The sequence below is a fragment of the Gadus morhua genome, chromosome 8 (assembly GCF_902167405.1).
Source record: "Gadus morhua chromosome 8, gadMor3.0, whole genome shotgun sequence".
NCBI classification, from domain to species: domain Eukaryota; kingdom Metazoa; phylum Chordata; class Actinopteri; order Gadiformes; family Gadidae; genus Gadus; species Gadus morhua.
Genome location: NC_044055.1, coordinates 17197215 through 17212493, shown reverse-complemented (window position 1 = coordinate 17212493; position 15279 = coordinate 17197215). Strand labels below are relative to the sequence as shown.

General features: G+C 47.7%; 1 protein-coding gene across 3 annotated transcripts in view; it reads right to left on the bottom strand.

The window, feature by feature from the left end:
• greb1l (GREB1 like retinoic acid receptor coactivator) overlaps positions 1–15279 on the bottom strand; it is a 49696-nt gene that overhangs the window by 12114 nt on the left and 22303 nt on the right. For all 3 annotated transcript variants that reach the window (XM_030363828.1, XM_030363827.1, XM_030363829.1), the window contains exons 3-19: positions 11646–11805; positions 10979–11161; positions 10146–10322; positions 9564–9740; positions 8964–9086; positions 7589–7714; positions 6458–6595; positions 6228–6353; positions 5236–5379; positions 4652–4837; positions 3920–4219; positions 3333–3461; positions 2950–3084; positions 2038–2235; positions 1404–1584; positions 527–716; positions 23–156 (exon numbers count right to left, since the gene is read on the bottom strand). In XM_030363828.1, the coding sequence (XP_030219688.1) occupies positions 23–156; positions 527–716; positions 1404–1584; positions 2038–2235; positions 2950–3084; positions 3333–3461; positions 3920–4219; positions 4652–4837; positions 5236–5379; positions 6228–6353; positions 6458–6595; positions 7589–7714; positions 8964–9086; positions 9564–9740; positions 10146–10322; positions 10979–11161; positions 11646–11802 (2804 nt within the window). In that variant the 5' untranslated portion in view covers positions 11803–11805. The remainder of the gene's footprint in view (positions 1–22; positions 157–526; positions 717–1403; positions 1585–2037; positions 2236–2949; positions 3085–3332; positions 3462–3919; positions 4220–4651; positions 4838–5235; positions 5380–6227; positions 6354–6457; positions 6596–7588; positions 7715–8963; positions 9087–9563; positions 9741–10145; positions 10323–10978; positions 11162–11645; positions 11806–15279) is intronic.

The window sequence follows — 15279 nt, the reverse complement described above, 5'->3', positions numbered from 1 at the left end:
GGGGCCTCTCCTCCTGACTGACCTTTGGAGCAGCGTGTGGACCATCTTCTCGAAGGCGTCGTCACAGCGCAGTATGGGGCTGGCCACGCCCCACTGCAGGGAGCTGCTGTAGTCCTTCATACCGAAGTACACCAGCTGCTCAGCAGAAGGCTCCCCCTGCAGGAACATTACACACACACATCTAGACCCACAGAGCCAGACCGGTACACACACAGTCTGCATCTAACACAGAGATACAATACTAACACGTAAGACCTATGAACATTAACATGGACATTATATTGACATCTGAAATCTATTTTCTACTTTGTCTTTAACAACAAATGATGCAATTATACTACATTTTGGACGAAAATAACAACCCAAAAATTATAGAAAACATAAAATTAAAAACCACATTCAAATTGTATTTTTGTCTAGGATTGGTGTCAGGCAGCATACGCTCTGTACATCGAGAAAGGTGGGACCCAAACCATGAGCCACACCATGGTATGGGTTCATCCATCATTATCCCCCCCGTACTCACCAGGCTCTGGGCGGAGGGCCAGTGCACCTCGTTGTGGGCGCTGATGCGGGACTGGCGGGTCTGCAGCGTGTAGGGGAAGCAGCTGACCTGCAGCACCACCAGGTTCACCGCCTCCAGCACCTCCTTGCAGTTCACCACGCGGTCGGCCAGACCCTGCAGCTCCCCGTGGCACACGGAGCCAGAGAGGGCACTGTGGGGGCGGGGGGGAGGAGCAGAGGAGAGGGTGGGGGGGGGAGGAGGGAGAGAGGAGAGAAGGGGAGGGAGACAGAGGGAGGAAGAAAGACAGAGTGAGGGGGGAGAGGGAGACAGAGGCAGAGGGAGAACGAGAGGGAGACAGAGAGATGGACAGAGACAGACAGATACAGAGGGAGCGAGAGGGGCCAGGAGAGAGCGAGAGAGAGAGAGACCAATAATTAATATAATACACATTATAATATAGACAGAGGACACTGCATTCAAGAAGATAAAATGTACATCAATGAGTACCAGTAGGCTCTTAAAAAGATAGGTAGAGTTATTTTGTCCGGCCATAAAATGGTTTAGACCTATTGTGTATACACAGATCTAATTACTCAACATGAGAGAGGGCTACACATGATGGATGCCTATTATTATTTTAAGCTCACATCCCCTCCAACTTCTATCCCCAACCGATGGCGCCTACCTTTAAAGCCCAGTCATCCTCATTCTTTATCTCGAGGCGCCATTTAGTTGAGCCGTGCATGGTCATTATTAGCATCATCAGTCTCATGTTACGCGTCGACAGGAACAACACAACCCACGATGTATTGTCCGTTCTACCGGGCACGGCCATCACCCTGCGGTCTCGTTGGTATAGTGCTACTTCCTGTTTGGAGCACCTGGTCATTGTTCTTACCTCGTGAGGTCGACGTGGGAGTTGTCGTGGATGAGGACAAACAGCGTGTAGGGATTCTGCTTGACCTTCCTCATGAAGGACTCCATCTTGGAGTGCACGTCCCCGTGCAGACGCAGCACGTACTTGTCTGCCCTCTGGTGGGCCGAGGCCACGTCCTCGATGCCCAGGTCCACCAGCACACCTGCACAAAGACATGACGCAGTCGTTAAAAACACCACTCTCCCTATGAAGGACGCTGGATTCAGAACACACTTTATAAGCCTCGCCGTCGAGGTGTCCTCTCTCTGGAGCCCTGAGATGCTGTGAGGTATTGATGGCGCCCTGAAGCACTTATAGACACAACAAATGACCAACCCCTATTCATCCAGATTCCTTGAGCTGCTTTGCACTCTGACGACAGGTTTTATAGAAACTCGGTTCAACCAGAACCTTTCGTAGTTTTTTTCAACTTTGATTGCGTCTCTCAACCACTTAACGTAATAAATCGCTAAACGTAAAACAGCTAAATGTTTTACTCATATCGTGTTGTTTCTTTGCGTCATGACCTCCGCACGCTGAGTCCCCCCCCCGCCCCCTAAATCGCTCACCATACCAAGATCTATCGACGGGACGTAAATGGGGTTCTAGAGCGTACCTGACTGTCGGATGCGCTGGGCCGTCTGGTGCATCAGCGCGTGTGAAGGCGGGACCAGTACCAGGAAGTCCACCTTGCAGAAGCGCCCCAGGTCCAGGCTCTGGCTGCCTGAGTCTGCTATGGAGCAGACCTGGGAGAGCAGGCTGCGGGCGACGCTCAGCTGGGGGGGGTAGATCTGGAACACCTCGTCCAGCAGGTCTGGAGAGGCAGGAGGAGGTCAGGTCATTGGTATGGCTAAAGATTGGCTGATGCTATTTCCTATTTGTTAAGCCACTGAGATGATCAGACTGGTGTATTTTAGTAGTTTTTATTCTTAATTAAAAAATGTTATTGATCTTCTTGTTACTGTCGTTTCTGCTGTGCAGGATAAATAAAGTCTTATCTACCAAACATAATTTTTTTCCAGCCTGTTTTCTATTAGCTCTGACCGTAAACTGTGGTCAATAGGTTGTAGATGCGCCTCTATCACAAAGATATTTCAAGCTTATAATGTTTTGTAAAATACAAGTAGGGAGAGGGGTGGTGAGGAGTGTGTTCTCTTAAGAGGACCGTTTCTGCCCTCTAGTGTTTAGAAGATCGCTGTTCAATTTATACCTTTTACGCGTTTAATCGATGGTTTATTTTGCAATTTGTCTATTTGTACACTTAAAAGGTGCTTTCTAAATGAGATGATTCAATTAAGTTAAAATGATAATCACAATTAGATGTTTTTAATTCCAGTACTTCAGGTACCAAATCAACCAAAAAATCACAGAAAAACAAAACAAGAAATGTGGGTTCCAGATTCCAAGAAACGATCACACACTGAGGAGCTTGAATTTGCTGAAATAAGAGCCGAGCTGAGTGAGAGGTCTGGGTAGGTCTGGGTCGGGGGGGGGGGGGGGGGGGGGGGTGGAGACGTAGCGGCCTTACCCTGGTCGGCGAGGGGCAGCAAGCTGGCAGCCTCCTGGGAGTGGAGGTGGTCGCTGACCTCCCCCTGGAAGGGCTGGACCACCAGGCCTTTACGCCGGCGCTGGTACTTCACCAGCTGCTTGTCCAGGTTGTCCCCTGAGACCAGTCACAGACACACAGCATCACGTTAGATCGCAGTAACGCACACAGAGGACAAGTGGAGATAATAGAAATGATTCGATCATTGAAATAAATATAGAAACAATTTTCTCCCATTAATAAATTATACATGTGAATGATACTGAAAGCCTGAATCTGATGCATTTTTCTGAACATGTTTTTCCAAAATGTAGCCTTCTAGAGCAAAAAACAATTGAACCGCTCGCAGGTGCCCAGACACTCACCCAGCGAGGTGGTTCTGAAGTGGGACGCCAGCACGCTGACTTTCCCCGTGATGAGCTCGTAGCTGATCTCCTTGAGGAACTCGTTGGTGCTCAGCATGCCCTCAGCCAGCGCCCGGGCCTGGTACTTCCCTGCCGCCGGACACAGGTAGCAGAACGGGGGTTTAGCTCTACGCACATCAGTCGCCGGTGTTGTGATGCATTCAGACATGGCCCTGTGGCACGCTGTGACTCAGGTCTGCTCGGTGGTGCTAAGTGACCACCAATTTTCTAGGTCCGTGTAATAGCATGTGTTCAATGTTTTACTGCAGTCCCCCCATGTAATAAATACCTATTACGTTCAATTGCTATTGATACATGTGTGTTCCATGCAATAAAAGCAGAAACATGTCTCTATTATTAGAGACTTTCCATGTAATTCAAAGCTACAGCTGCTCTCTGGATTATAACAAGCTGTTATTGGCACAAGGTAGTGCATGGACTCAAACCTGGTATTAGAGTTAATGTGTTTAAAGTAAGGCCTGTCATTCATACTCTAGACTCTCTGTTGAATGAATCCAATGAAATGCCTATTCCTAAGCGTCCCTCACCGAGCACCAGCACGCAGAACTCGGTGCCGCCCATCTTGGCCACGCAGATGATGACCACGTAGGTGGGCAGGCACTGCTGGGGCAGCGGGCCCTCGCCCAGGGAGCGCAGGGACTCCGAGATGCCCTCCCCCAGGGAGCCGCTGGTCACCAGCACCTGGACCCCGCCCCCCGACACGCTGGCCTCCAGCCGGGCCAGCCAGGGCAGCTGGGAGGGGGAGATGGCCGGGGAGCCCGGACAGCACAGCATGGCCTTCAGCACGATCTGCTCAAACTCCTCCCGCAGCGGGATCTGGGTCGGACCTGTTCAACACACACACACACACACACCGGAGGGGGTTAGAGATAAGCACACGCACACACACACACACACACACACGCACACACACACACACACACACACACACACACACACACACACACACACACACACACACACACACACACACACACACACACACACACACACACACACACACACACACAGCAACCGTGACCTTAAATCAATCTCTGACTCGAATGTTTAAAAAAGACACAGGAGAGCAGCCGAGCTGAGTTGAACATGGGTAAGAAGGTCAGATGAGGGTTGCTATGGAAACGAGTCAGGACTCGACCACTTACCAACTCAGGCGGACGGTTACTAGTCGTTACAAGTCATTTCACAATGGACTCCCACCGGTGACCTCCCCAGTGGGAGGCGTCTCACCACGTCTTTAGTGCGGCGTCTGAACGTACCGAGTCGTGCGAGGTACTGCAGGGTGAGAAGGGTCACGGTCTCCACGCTGAGCAGCTGATTGGTGCTCAGGCCCAGGTTCTCGCGGGTCTTGTCCGTCAGCTGGCTGGTCTTATAGCAGCTGACCAGCAGGGGGCTCACCACGATGTCCCCCACGTTGCCATAGAAGTAGGGTAGAGTGCCGTGCCCTGGAAAGCATCAGTACAGCATCAGTATAACCCACGCAGGGGCGACCCACTACACAGACCCACCACTGTATCTCTTCATCTCATCTCATCAGTCAGTTTTACAATTGCTTGTAGGTAAAATTATTATTATTATTATTATTATTATATACAAATTGAACCCACAAATATTACCTAGCGGTTATAAACTAATTAAGTGACACTCCAAAGGGTAGGACTCTTAGTAGCCTGTATTCAATTGAATAGGGATCAATCATCATGCAATCAAACCAATATTTTTATGTATATATATTTATATATTTATATTTTAAGGCTGTCCAATCAGAATGTTGTTGTCCTTGAAAGATGCAGCGTGATCTTGAAGAAGAGCCAGCAGTAGCTCTAGTCCCGCAGTAGTGTACCTATGAGGACAACGGGCCGCACGCCCGAGGAGTTGAGCAGGTTGTCAGGGACGATGACCGTCTCCCCCGCGGTCAGGGGCTGGGGCTGGATCAGCCCAGCGGCTGGGGGGGGCGCCACGGCGGTCTGCATGGCCATCACGGACCCTGGGGACACGGGAAGGGTCAATACTGGGAACCACTTTCAGAATCAGATTCAGATTCAGAATTGACTTTACTGCCAAGTAAGTTAAAAAAAGGAACGTCAATTTGTTTTGGCGTTTGGCGAATGACAATAGAGATATAATAGTAGGAGAGAATAAGAAGTACACCAAGTGTCAAAGAAAATAACATAGAATAGACACCTTTACCATGAGAACACAATGTGTAAAAAAAGATAAAGAATAGGGAGAGTGGGTTTGTTTTCAAAATGAAAGAGTTGTACGGCTACACTTTGAATGGGCCAAACACAGAGTTCATTCAGTTGGCTTATGGGGTGAATGCACCTTACCATTCTGGGTAGAGATCCTTCTATCAAACTCCTCTTTTGAATGTTTGAATGTTTGAGGTTTGCAGAAACCTCCCGGTAGCACGTACTCTGACACACACCATGCACACACACACAGACACACGTACACACACCCACCAGAAAACACACACACAGCCTAACACACACACACACCCACCAGCACACACACAGCCCAACGCACACACAGCCCAACACACATACACCCCACCAACACACACACACACCCAGCCCAACACAAACACACAGACCAACACACACACACACAGTCCAAAACAAACACACACACCAACACACACACACACACACAGCCCAGCACACACACACATGCCAAACAAAAACCCAACCAAGAAGCAGCAGGTGTGTTGACCTGCGCTACACGACAGAAGAGGTCGATCTATAAGGCCCTTCCGACAAAGCCCAGCAGAATACATCAGGACCCAGGCTGGGCCGGGGGAGGGTGAGTGTGTGTGTGTGTGTGTGTACTGACCTGGGGAACATCCGGTGGGCCGGATGGCCGGCACGGGCACGGCGGTGGGGGGTGCGGGCACCAGAGACCCTGGGTGCCAGCCCCTGTGGCGTTTCTTTGGAGGGGCGGAGTTCATGGTAGAAGAAGCTACGGGGGCATGAGGAGAATGCACTCAGGTTCACACAAGACGCGGATAAAATGAACGACCGACGGGTGGTGGTGGAGGGGGGGGGGGGGGGGGGTGGGCTTACAGGGACTGTCTACGGGGTCGGCGCTGCGGTAGGTCTGGCTGGGCGGGACCAATGAGGGCTGGGAGGGGCCTAGCAGCGGGGGGCGGGGTTCAAGACCCAGGCCGTTGGTGGGACCGTTCAACCTCAGAGCTGTGGGCACTGAACACACACACACACACACACACACACACACACACACACACACACACACACACACACACACACACACACACACACACACACACACACACACACACACACACACACACACATAAAATATGTAACATTTAGAGTACATTTCAGTCAGGCATTTCAGCAACATACAATATTCCTCAATATATTTCCTTCATTTTGAACATTAACACAGAGCGCCCAATAAAAAGAGAAGAGTCAGGAGCAGCACTGAGCTATAGATTTCCAATAGGTGATTGACTGTTGTCAAAGACCCAATGGATATTTTTCCAATCGCAATTGCCCGGTGTATGCATTACACACAGGGAGATGGATTGGTATGCGTTGCGCTTACTAGTCAATATCACAACCTTGTAAAGGGGCTAATGGATAGCCAGGTCTTAAAAACTCATTACAGGGATCCTTCTTTTACTATTGATCTTTGTGGAGGCACAAGCGTGCCCCTCACACACACACGCACACACATACACACACACACACACACAAACACACACACTACATTGCGTGCTTACACTCACATGTGTGTGAATGTTTGTGTGTCTACTCCAGGCAATGAGTGTGAGACGTTAATCTTGGCACCTACGAATCTACGGCTCCATCTGCCATATGCTAACCCGGGTAAACAAACTGGTAGTTAGGCAACGCCTTGATGCTGTCGAGGGGGCCATGCACCAGCCGACTGAGCTTAGGACTTACTCGGGCAAGGGTCTTAATCCTTGGAAAGGTCTGAGCTAAAAGCCTTGATGCAGGCCTAAATATGCCCCCCCCCCCCCCCCCCCCCCCCAAGCATTAGCTACGCACTGTGAAGAGGTCAAGCAGAATTTGTCCAGTAGAGTTCCGGATGTTTTCACTTGAGATTCTTCGGCTAAAAGCATCGACCAAATATAAATAGACTTTTCGCTTTGATTCTCAGTAGTCATCAAACAACATTCAAAACCAAATAACCAAATAAATGCTCACCTATTGGTAGTGTCTTGTTGTTGCCAGTGGTGGTGGCCAAAGGTTTGAGGAAACTGCAGTCTCTGCTGAGGTCCTGCCCTCCAAAAAACACAGAGGAGACCTGTCCACTTCTGGTCGGCGGAGAATCTAGAAGGTCAGGCAAACAAGCAAAACAAACAAAACCAAGTTAGGATCAATAAGTAATAACATGACAACACAGCAGGACCTGCTTATCCGGTATTCTCTTACACGTATGGATGGGATGTCCATTGACTGATTCACTGAGACTCATTCAATTTTAAAACTTTAAAATTCAACTCAAAAGGTGTGAGCTGATTGGTCATTGAGCTCACATATTATTTCAATAAAAAACAAACAACATCTATTTTTATCTAGTATATTTTAGGGATCTATAAATTGTATCCTATTTTACCTGGTTAAACAAATGTTCTAAACAAATATCTGCATGGCCATTAATATTAGTATTCGGTTAAAGCACTAGGCAGTGCGGTGCATTACGGTGTGATTGTGAAAACCAAACTAGGTTCATCCTTGGTGGTTTGGCGAGGGAGCCTGAAATGTCACCGTGGCCTATCACGGTCTAGCTCAGAGCTAGCATGACTGGCTCCAGCTGCGCTCAGGCCGCGCTGCACCGCGGGCCCACCACAAGGTTGCAGTTAGGAGAGATCAGCCAAGAGCCATGTTGACAATGTGCTTAACCACCTGGCCCGCTTGTATGTGTGTTCTTAAACCGCTCCAAATGGCCTTCAGAAGGAATCAATACCATAGACCACAGAATAGTTAGGTTGGTGAATAGTAAAAGGAGAAATGTATTTATATCAGTGATACATTTTGTATTCTTTATGGTGGTGGCTGGGAGCTAACACGAGTCGTCAGAACGTGTGTTTCACGAAACCCTCTGGTAAGTCGTCCTTGGATACTGTTTGGATAGGGCACGGCACTTACTCAACAAATACTCGGTAGGGGATTGGACGAACCATCTGTCTATCACTTCTATCACATAGATCACGTAGGTCATCATAGCCACGCAAGGTTAGCTCGGGGCTCACCAGCAATAGAAGATGTATACAAAAAACTGAAATTACAACCGTGTCTGTAATGCTTATCTTCTTACCTTTCAGGTATATGCCATACTATTATATATATCCTTTCAATGAGTGCTGGAGCCCCCCCTGATCTTAACGCCTCCATATTATATCATAATATCATACTATATCATATGCATTATTTATATGATATGTTACATGGATGCTTATATCTGCGCCACTCGTGCTCATAAGCTCATGAAGCTTCATGGGATTACAGTAACGGGTAGCCCACATGACGTAGCAGCCTCTGTAAGGAGGGAATGAGGGATGGAGGGGCTGAGCCTCACCTGAGAGGGAGAAGGGAGAGGAGCTGTGGCCGTTGGTGCCTCCATTCTCCTTACTGCTGACGGAGGACGAGGAGCTGGGCTTGGAGGTGGATGCGCTGTTGGAGAACTGGCGCGTTTTACAGTCTGGGGGAGGAGGAGCAAGGGCAAGCTTGATCATTGCCATTCTTATTGTAAGAATGATTGGGGAGGCAGGATGGGGTGGTGACGAGGGTAGTCGAGTCCCAACCCGAAGGTTCTGGATTTGAGCCACATTCTTCACAGCCTATTTGGGGGCATCATGATCCCTCCAAATAGGAAACAGGATGCATAATCAGGATGCATAATCCCTGCTACTGTTTGTATGCTGCTTTAAATAAAAGTCTCTGCTAAAGACAGATTATAACAAGAACAATCAATCAAGCTGCTGTAAGCCACAAAAAGGGAGAAGACATGCCACACACACACACACACACACACACAAACACACACACACACACACACACACACACACACACACACACACACACACACACACACACACACACACACACACACACACACACACACACACACACACACACACACACAAACACACACACACACACACACACACACACACACCTTTCCAGCTGATGAGTGGTCCCTTGCACAGAGCACCCTGGGAGGTCTTCACCAGGTAGTATTTTAAGTGCTTCTGTTTCTTTGGCTGAGTGGAGAGTTTCAGGTTGATGTGGTTGGAGAACTCTGTGAAGTAGCGGAACCCCTTCTCCCCACAGCCCACACAGTTCCCTGAGAACCCTGAGAACCAACACAAGAGGGCCGGATTAGGATCATTGACAGCCTACAGCCTACTAGGAGCTGAATGTAGACAAATGATACCAACGACATGTCAGTGGAAAATGTGTTAAAATATGTTCAGTGTCACGTATAGAGAAAATATAAGATGAACTGTGATACATTTTTTCTAAAGGGATACTCGAGCAAGATTGAAATAATAGATTTAGATTGAAGTAATATATTGAGTAAGATACTGTTTACATTAAAATGCATAGAATTCACACACAAATATAATAATAAAAAAAGAAAATCCCCCAATAATTAAATCATTCTCTTTGGACAATTTCCCCTTGTATTTCACAGAATATAACATACACATATTTAAAATAATAAAGTGATACAATAATAAAGTGATGGCAAACTGACCTAAAAGTGCATTTTTCCCGTTGTCATCAGGTAAAAAGCGCCGGTCCACCGCACACACCAGGACGTGATCGGGGACGCTGGGGGACTTAGCACCGACCAGCTCGAAGCCAGCTGGGACTTTGATAGACTCCGTTGCTATGGTGACCAAGCGCAGGTCCTTGCCGGCCTGACAGAACCCTGGAGGTGGTTGGAGGGGAGTGGTGGAAGGTGTGTACGTGCACAAGTGAGTAAGAGAGATAGTGAGAGGAAGAGGGAGTGAGAGGAAGAGAGAGAAACACACACAACGTTAAAAGTGGTTTGAATATGGAAGGACACTCCCTGTCTTAATGGACCCTGGTGAGAAGCCGTGCTAATAAGCTTCCTGTGTTGTCCCCCCTAGCCTGAACATCGGTAGCTAGGCATCCTTGGTTGCCACGGGGACATTAATTAAGCCTCTTGTGTTTTCTGAAAGGAATTTGTCTCTGCGTAGTTGCGTATGACGGGTATTGACGGTTTGTACTCGTATATAATTAGCAAGAGAAGTAGCTATAATTTACCAAGCTTTTAAGCTGATGCGATGCTTACATGACATCAGGTCAAGTCAAGTCCACCTTTGCCATGGCACAAGCAGATATTAGACTTATTGGAAGCTTGATAATGCCACACTCGTACAGGGGTGGTTCTACACCATCACCGGCAGCCTAACCCGCTGACAGCTCAGTAGTCACATCCTGAACTCGCTTCTTTGATAACCTTCAATGACCAAATAGGCCCCCGACGGGATCGCTATGCCCCGACCAAAGGGACGGACGAAGGGCCGCATGGGGGGGACGGACGGCTAGACGGACCCCTACCGTCCTGCGTGCAGCAGCCGTCGGGGGCAGGGGTCTGCAGGTAGGGCAGCGGGGGGCTGCTGGTGTCCGAGTCGTCCTCGTCCTCCATCTCCTCCAGGTCCTGCGAGGAGTGTCCGTTGAGCATCAGGGCGGGGCCCGGGGGCTCGCCGCCGTGCAGTGACAGCTCCACCTTAGGCTTGACGTCTGGGGGAGGAGCCAGAGGGTACAGGTGTTAACACGGTGCACAGCGCTGTTCTCATGCTACGGGGAATGATGGTGATGCTGGGTGGTTGAGCTGTGTCAGACTTTGAGAGCTATTGTTGTTTTTTCTATTTTTGAATAGCTTGATTTATCAGAGTATATATTTGGTGCTCTGAATGGAGGTGATAGGAAATTATCTTCTAATATAGTTACTACATTATAAAATAATGAAGACAAACCACCACAGCAATGTTTTAAATGCATCCAAAACAATACACATCTACCTAGTCATCCTAAATCAGGCTTTAGTAGTCAACCAGGCGGAAGGGGTGTTTTTATTTAAAATGCAAAAACATAAAGTATAAAGAAAAGGCGTCAGTGGCAAGAGTCTGTCAGGATGTTTCTGCAGAGATGGCATCATTGCAGGCATATGTCATCTCGGCAGAAACCGTTGTCCACGGCGACCAGTCCTTGTGGTAGTACGTACCTTTCATGTTGCCAGGATACTGCTCGGGCTCCAGGTAGAGCTGGGTGAAGATGGGCTGCGGGTCTACATGGCTAGAGCGCAGCGACGCCTCGATCGAGTTGTGGAGGGCCTCTTCGAACCGGGCCGACTTCAGCTGTCCAGCATAGGAGTTCCCCATTATCTGTACCAGAGAAAAAGAAGGGGTTCAGTTTATCTGTGTATACTTCACATTATACACCCGAGACAGCGAGCGAGAGAGAGAGAGAGAGAGAGGGAGAGAGAGAGAGAGACAGAGAGAGAGAGAGAGAGAGAGAGAGAGAGAGAGAGAGAGAGAGAGAGAGAGAGAGACAGAGAGAGAGAAGCAGCGAGAAGACGAGAGAGACAACGCAGAGAGAGAGAGAGAGAGAGAGAGAGAGAGAGAGAGAGAGAGAGAGAGAGAGAGTGAGAGAGAGAGAGAGAGAGAGAGAGAGAAAAAGAGAGGGAGAGAAATTGAGAGATTGATTAGTAGAAGATGTACATGTGTGTTGTTAAAAAAAGGAAAGAGAGACAGCTGTTTAGGATTTCTTGTGAAAGGGAGGAGGTATATATTTATACAACACATACCCCTCACTCGTAAATACCAAAAATGATCCTCATGTATACACATAGACAAATATATTAGCCAGGGTTTCCCCTCTGATCTTTCCAGTCGGGCGCAGAGAGGGTTTAGTGTGATCAGTGATTCCATTAGTTCTCTGGTGCATATCCACTGAATGGTAGAACACAACAACAAATTGCAGGCTGGAGCACTTTGTCCTCAGGCAACATATTTTAGCATTCATGTTCGCCCGGATACCGTTGTCAGTCTGCAATTTGAGGCCATCCCACCATCTGGGTTTCATAATACTGTTACTTCTGTTCCACACAAATAAATTGGAAAATACACTTTCTATTATGAGGACAATTTTTTGTTTCATGTGATCTTGAATATCGGTATTGCTGTGGGGCAATTTCATCAAAATATAAACAAAAAAGACTATTTCTGTTCAATGATGATTTGACGCACCCCAAAACGTTAAGCTATAATTGGACCCAGGTGGGCGGTCTTTATCAGTCTTTAGCCACCCATGCACAGGGCCTAAAATGGTGTCTTCTGACATGTGTTGTCCGTTGTCCCCGTGGCTCGTCCAGAGGGCCACCTGCTCAAAATGGAGGCCTTGCAGTGACCGAGTCGCACTCAGTCCGGGACAGGATTCCGAAGCCACTGTTTTCCTCCACAAAATTTTTGAAGTGCAATAATGTCGATTAGTCAATATGTTCTTGTTATGAAGGAATGATAAAAAATATATATATATTTTTTTATTTCAAGTTATTTCTGCAGTGGCGCTATTCATCCAGCGGCGGCGCTGTGCCACTGCTGGATACATGAGGGGGAACACTGCGGCCCCTGCAAAGTCACCAGTACAGTGAGGCTGGGAGCAGAGACTTTTGTGGACATTTTTCCTGTGAGTAATACTAGCCATTCTTTATGTGATCAATGCTTTTCCTTCACTGTTTTGTGGAAAACGTTATTATATATTGTATCACATTAGCTTTCTTCCCCCTTTAGTGCTAGTGATAAAATAATAATTGCAGGTATATTGCTACAATGATAGATTGTACACAGATAAGCCTCTCTGACCAGCCCCTGTATCTGTCTTGTGTGTGTCTGTCCCTCTGTACGGCCCACCCCCCATGCCCCGCTGTGCACTGGGGGACATCTGTCAGGGTAAAGCAGAGGGGGGTCCGGGGGTCCGGGGTGGCAGTCTGCTGGAGGACGGCAGCTGGGCTGGACAGAGGGACGTGCACCAGACCACGGATGGACAGAATGTGGAGGGAGTGGAAACACAATTTAGGAACCGAAAAGGGAAAGGGAGTATCCGGGGTTAGAGGGAAGAATAAGAGCGGGGAGAGATAAGGAGAAACCAAAATAAAGTGGGGGAGATTTCCTTCTCTAATACCTGATGATATCTAATAATTACCCAAATTGCTTTAACAATATCAATTCCCTACACCAATGACCTTATAAATTAAACATCCACTACATCATCGGCTGGGATCAAAGATTTATTACAATCCTTGTTCCATAGTGGGGAAAGGTCTCGATCTTAGGCTTAATGGAACGGAAGTCAGTCAAAGTTAAGACAAATGTGTATTTGCTTTGGGTTGGGTTTGCTCTAATGAAGGTAAGTAAAAAATAAAGTCCAACCGCTCCATGCTCCCACTCCATGCCAGGAATGTTCCCTTGTGATCCCCCCTCAAAAACAAATCACTATCCATGTTTATCCGACCCGGGCAAGTGATCAAACGCATTCAACAGAGTTGGATGAAAAAGAGTTAAATGGCAGGAGTAGGTCTTGTCGGCTGCGTCTCCTGACATATGCTCTTGGCCTGAAACAACCTACCCCCCCCTCCCCTCCTACATTTGTCCTTGAGCTACAGTTGCCTGTTGAACACCTGTGTTGAACACCAAGGAGACCGGCGGCCAAGTTTAGTCCCAGGTTGAAGGCCTCAGCTGCTTGGGAACAGTTAAGAACCCCCCCCCCCCCCCCAGAGCACGAGAGAGAGAGAGAGAGAGAGAGAGAGAGAGAGAGAGAGAGAGAGAGAGGGAGAGAGAGAGAGAGAGAGAGAGAGAGAGAGAGAGAGAGAGAGAGAGAGAGAGAGAGAGAGGGTGAGAGAGAGAGAGAGAGAGAGAGAGAGAGAGAGAGAGAGAGAGAGAGAGAGAGAGAGAGAGAGCAACAGACCAAATATAAGTGTGTGTTCCAGAATGGGCCAATGAGTCCAAACATGTGCTCTCATCTCTGTTTTGACGGAGGAGATGTTAAAAGACAGCAAATACATCATCCAACATTCAGAATTATAACTATATTAATGGATAACCTAGCCTTTATACCAGACTCCTCATGGTAAATCATAATCTGCGCTAGAACTTAATGTGACACAGCGGAACACTCTATAAAATGGATTGACTCCAACGCCATTTTGACGAAACAAATTAATGTATAGATTAGCAAATGAATGTCAGACTTAATGCAACACAATGCCTTGAGGTAAAGCAATGGATACAAAAAAGCTTTGGATCTGCCTTTTAGAAAAAAAGATTGTTTCCAGAATAAACAATTTCCCAAAAGGTGAGAGTCTCTTGTGGTACACCCTTCGTGTTCATACATCTACAACCAATCGATCTAATCAGTCATAGAACAATGTTCGGAGAAAGTTCAGAAGTCCACAAAAGATGGAGAATGTGTCTATGTTTTAAATTGCAAAGAGCTCAGTTAATCTGTGTGACTACCTGTTTTTGTTATTTAACATCAATTCTATCTTAAAATGATTGCAGTACATCCCATGATGAAAGAATAATAAGTAATATACTGAATCGGGACCCTTGTATCACAACGTGTATTGACCGCCCGATCCTTGCCAACACCCAACCCAACCCAACTTTGATACAATCCTCATAGTAGGACCTAAAGTCGGCATCCGTTCATTCATATATCGATGCCTCTTCTCAGCTCGCAGTGTCCCATGCGGCCCACTCCCGGACAGGTTCCACAGCCGGTGAGTACATAGGAGGCTGTGTGTGTCTCTGTGGGGGCCACAGGAATCTGACTGACCCAGACAAAGGAGCAGATTAACA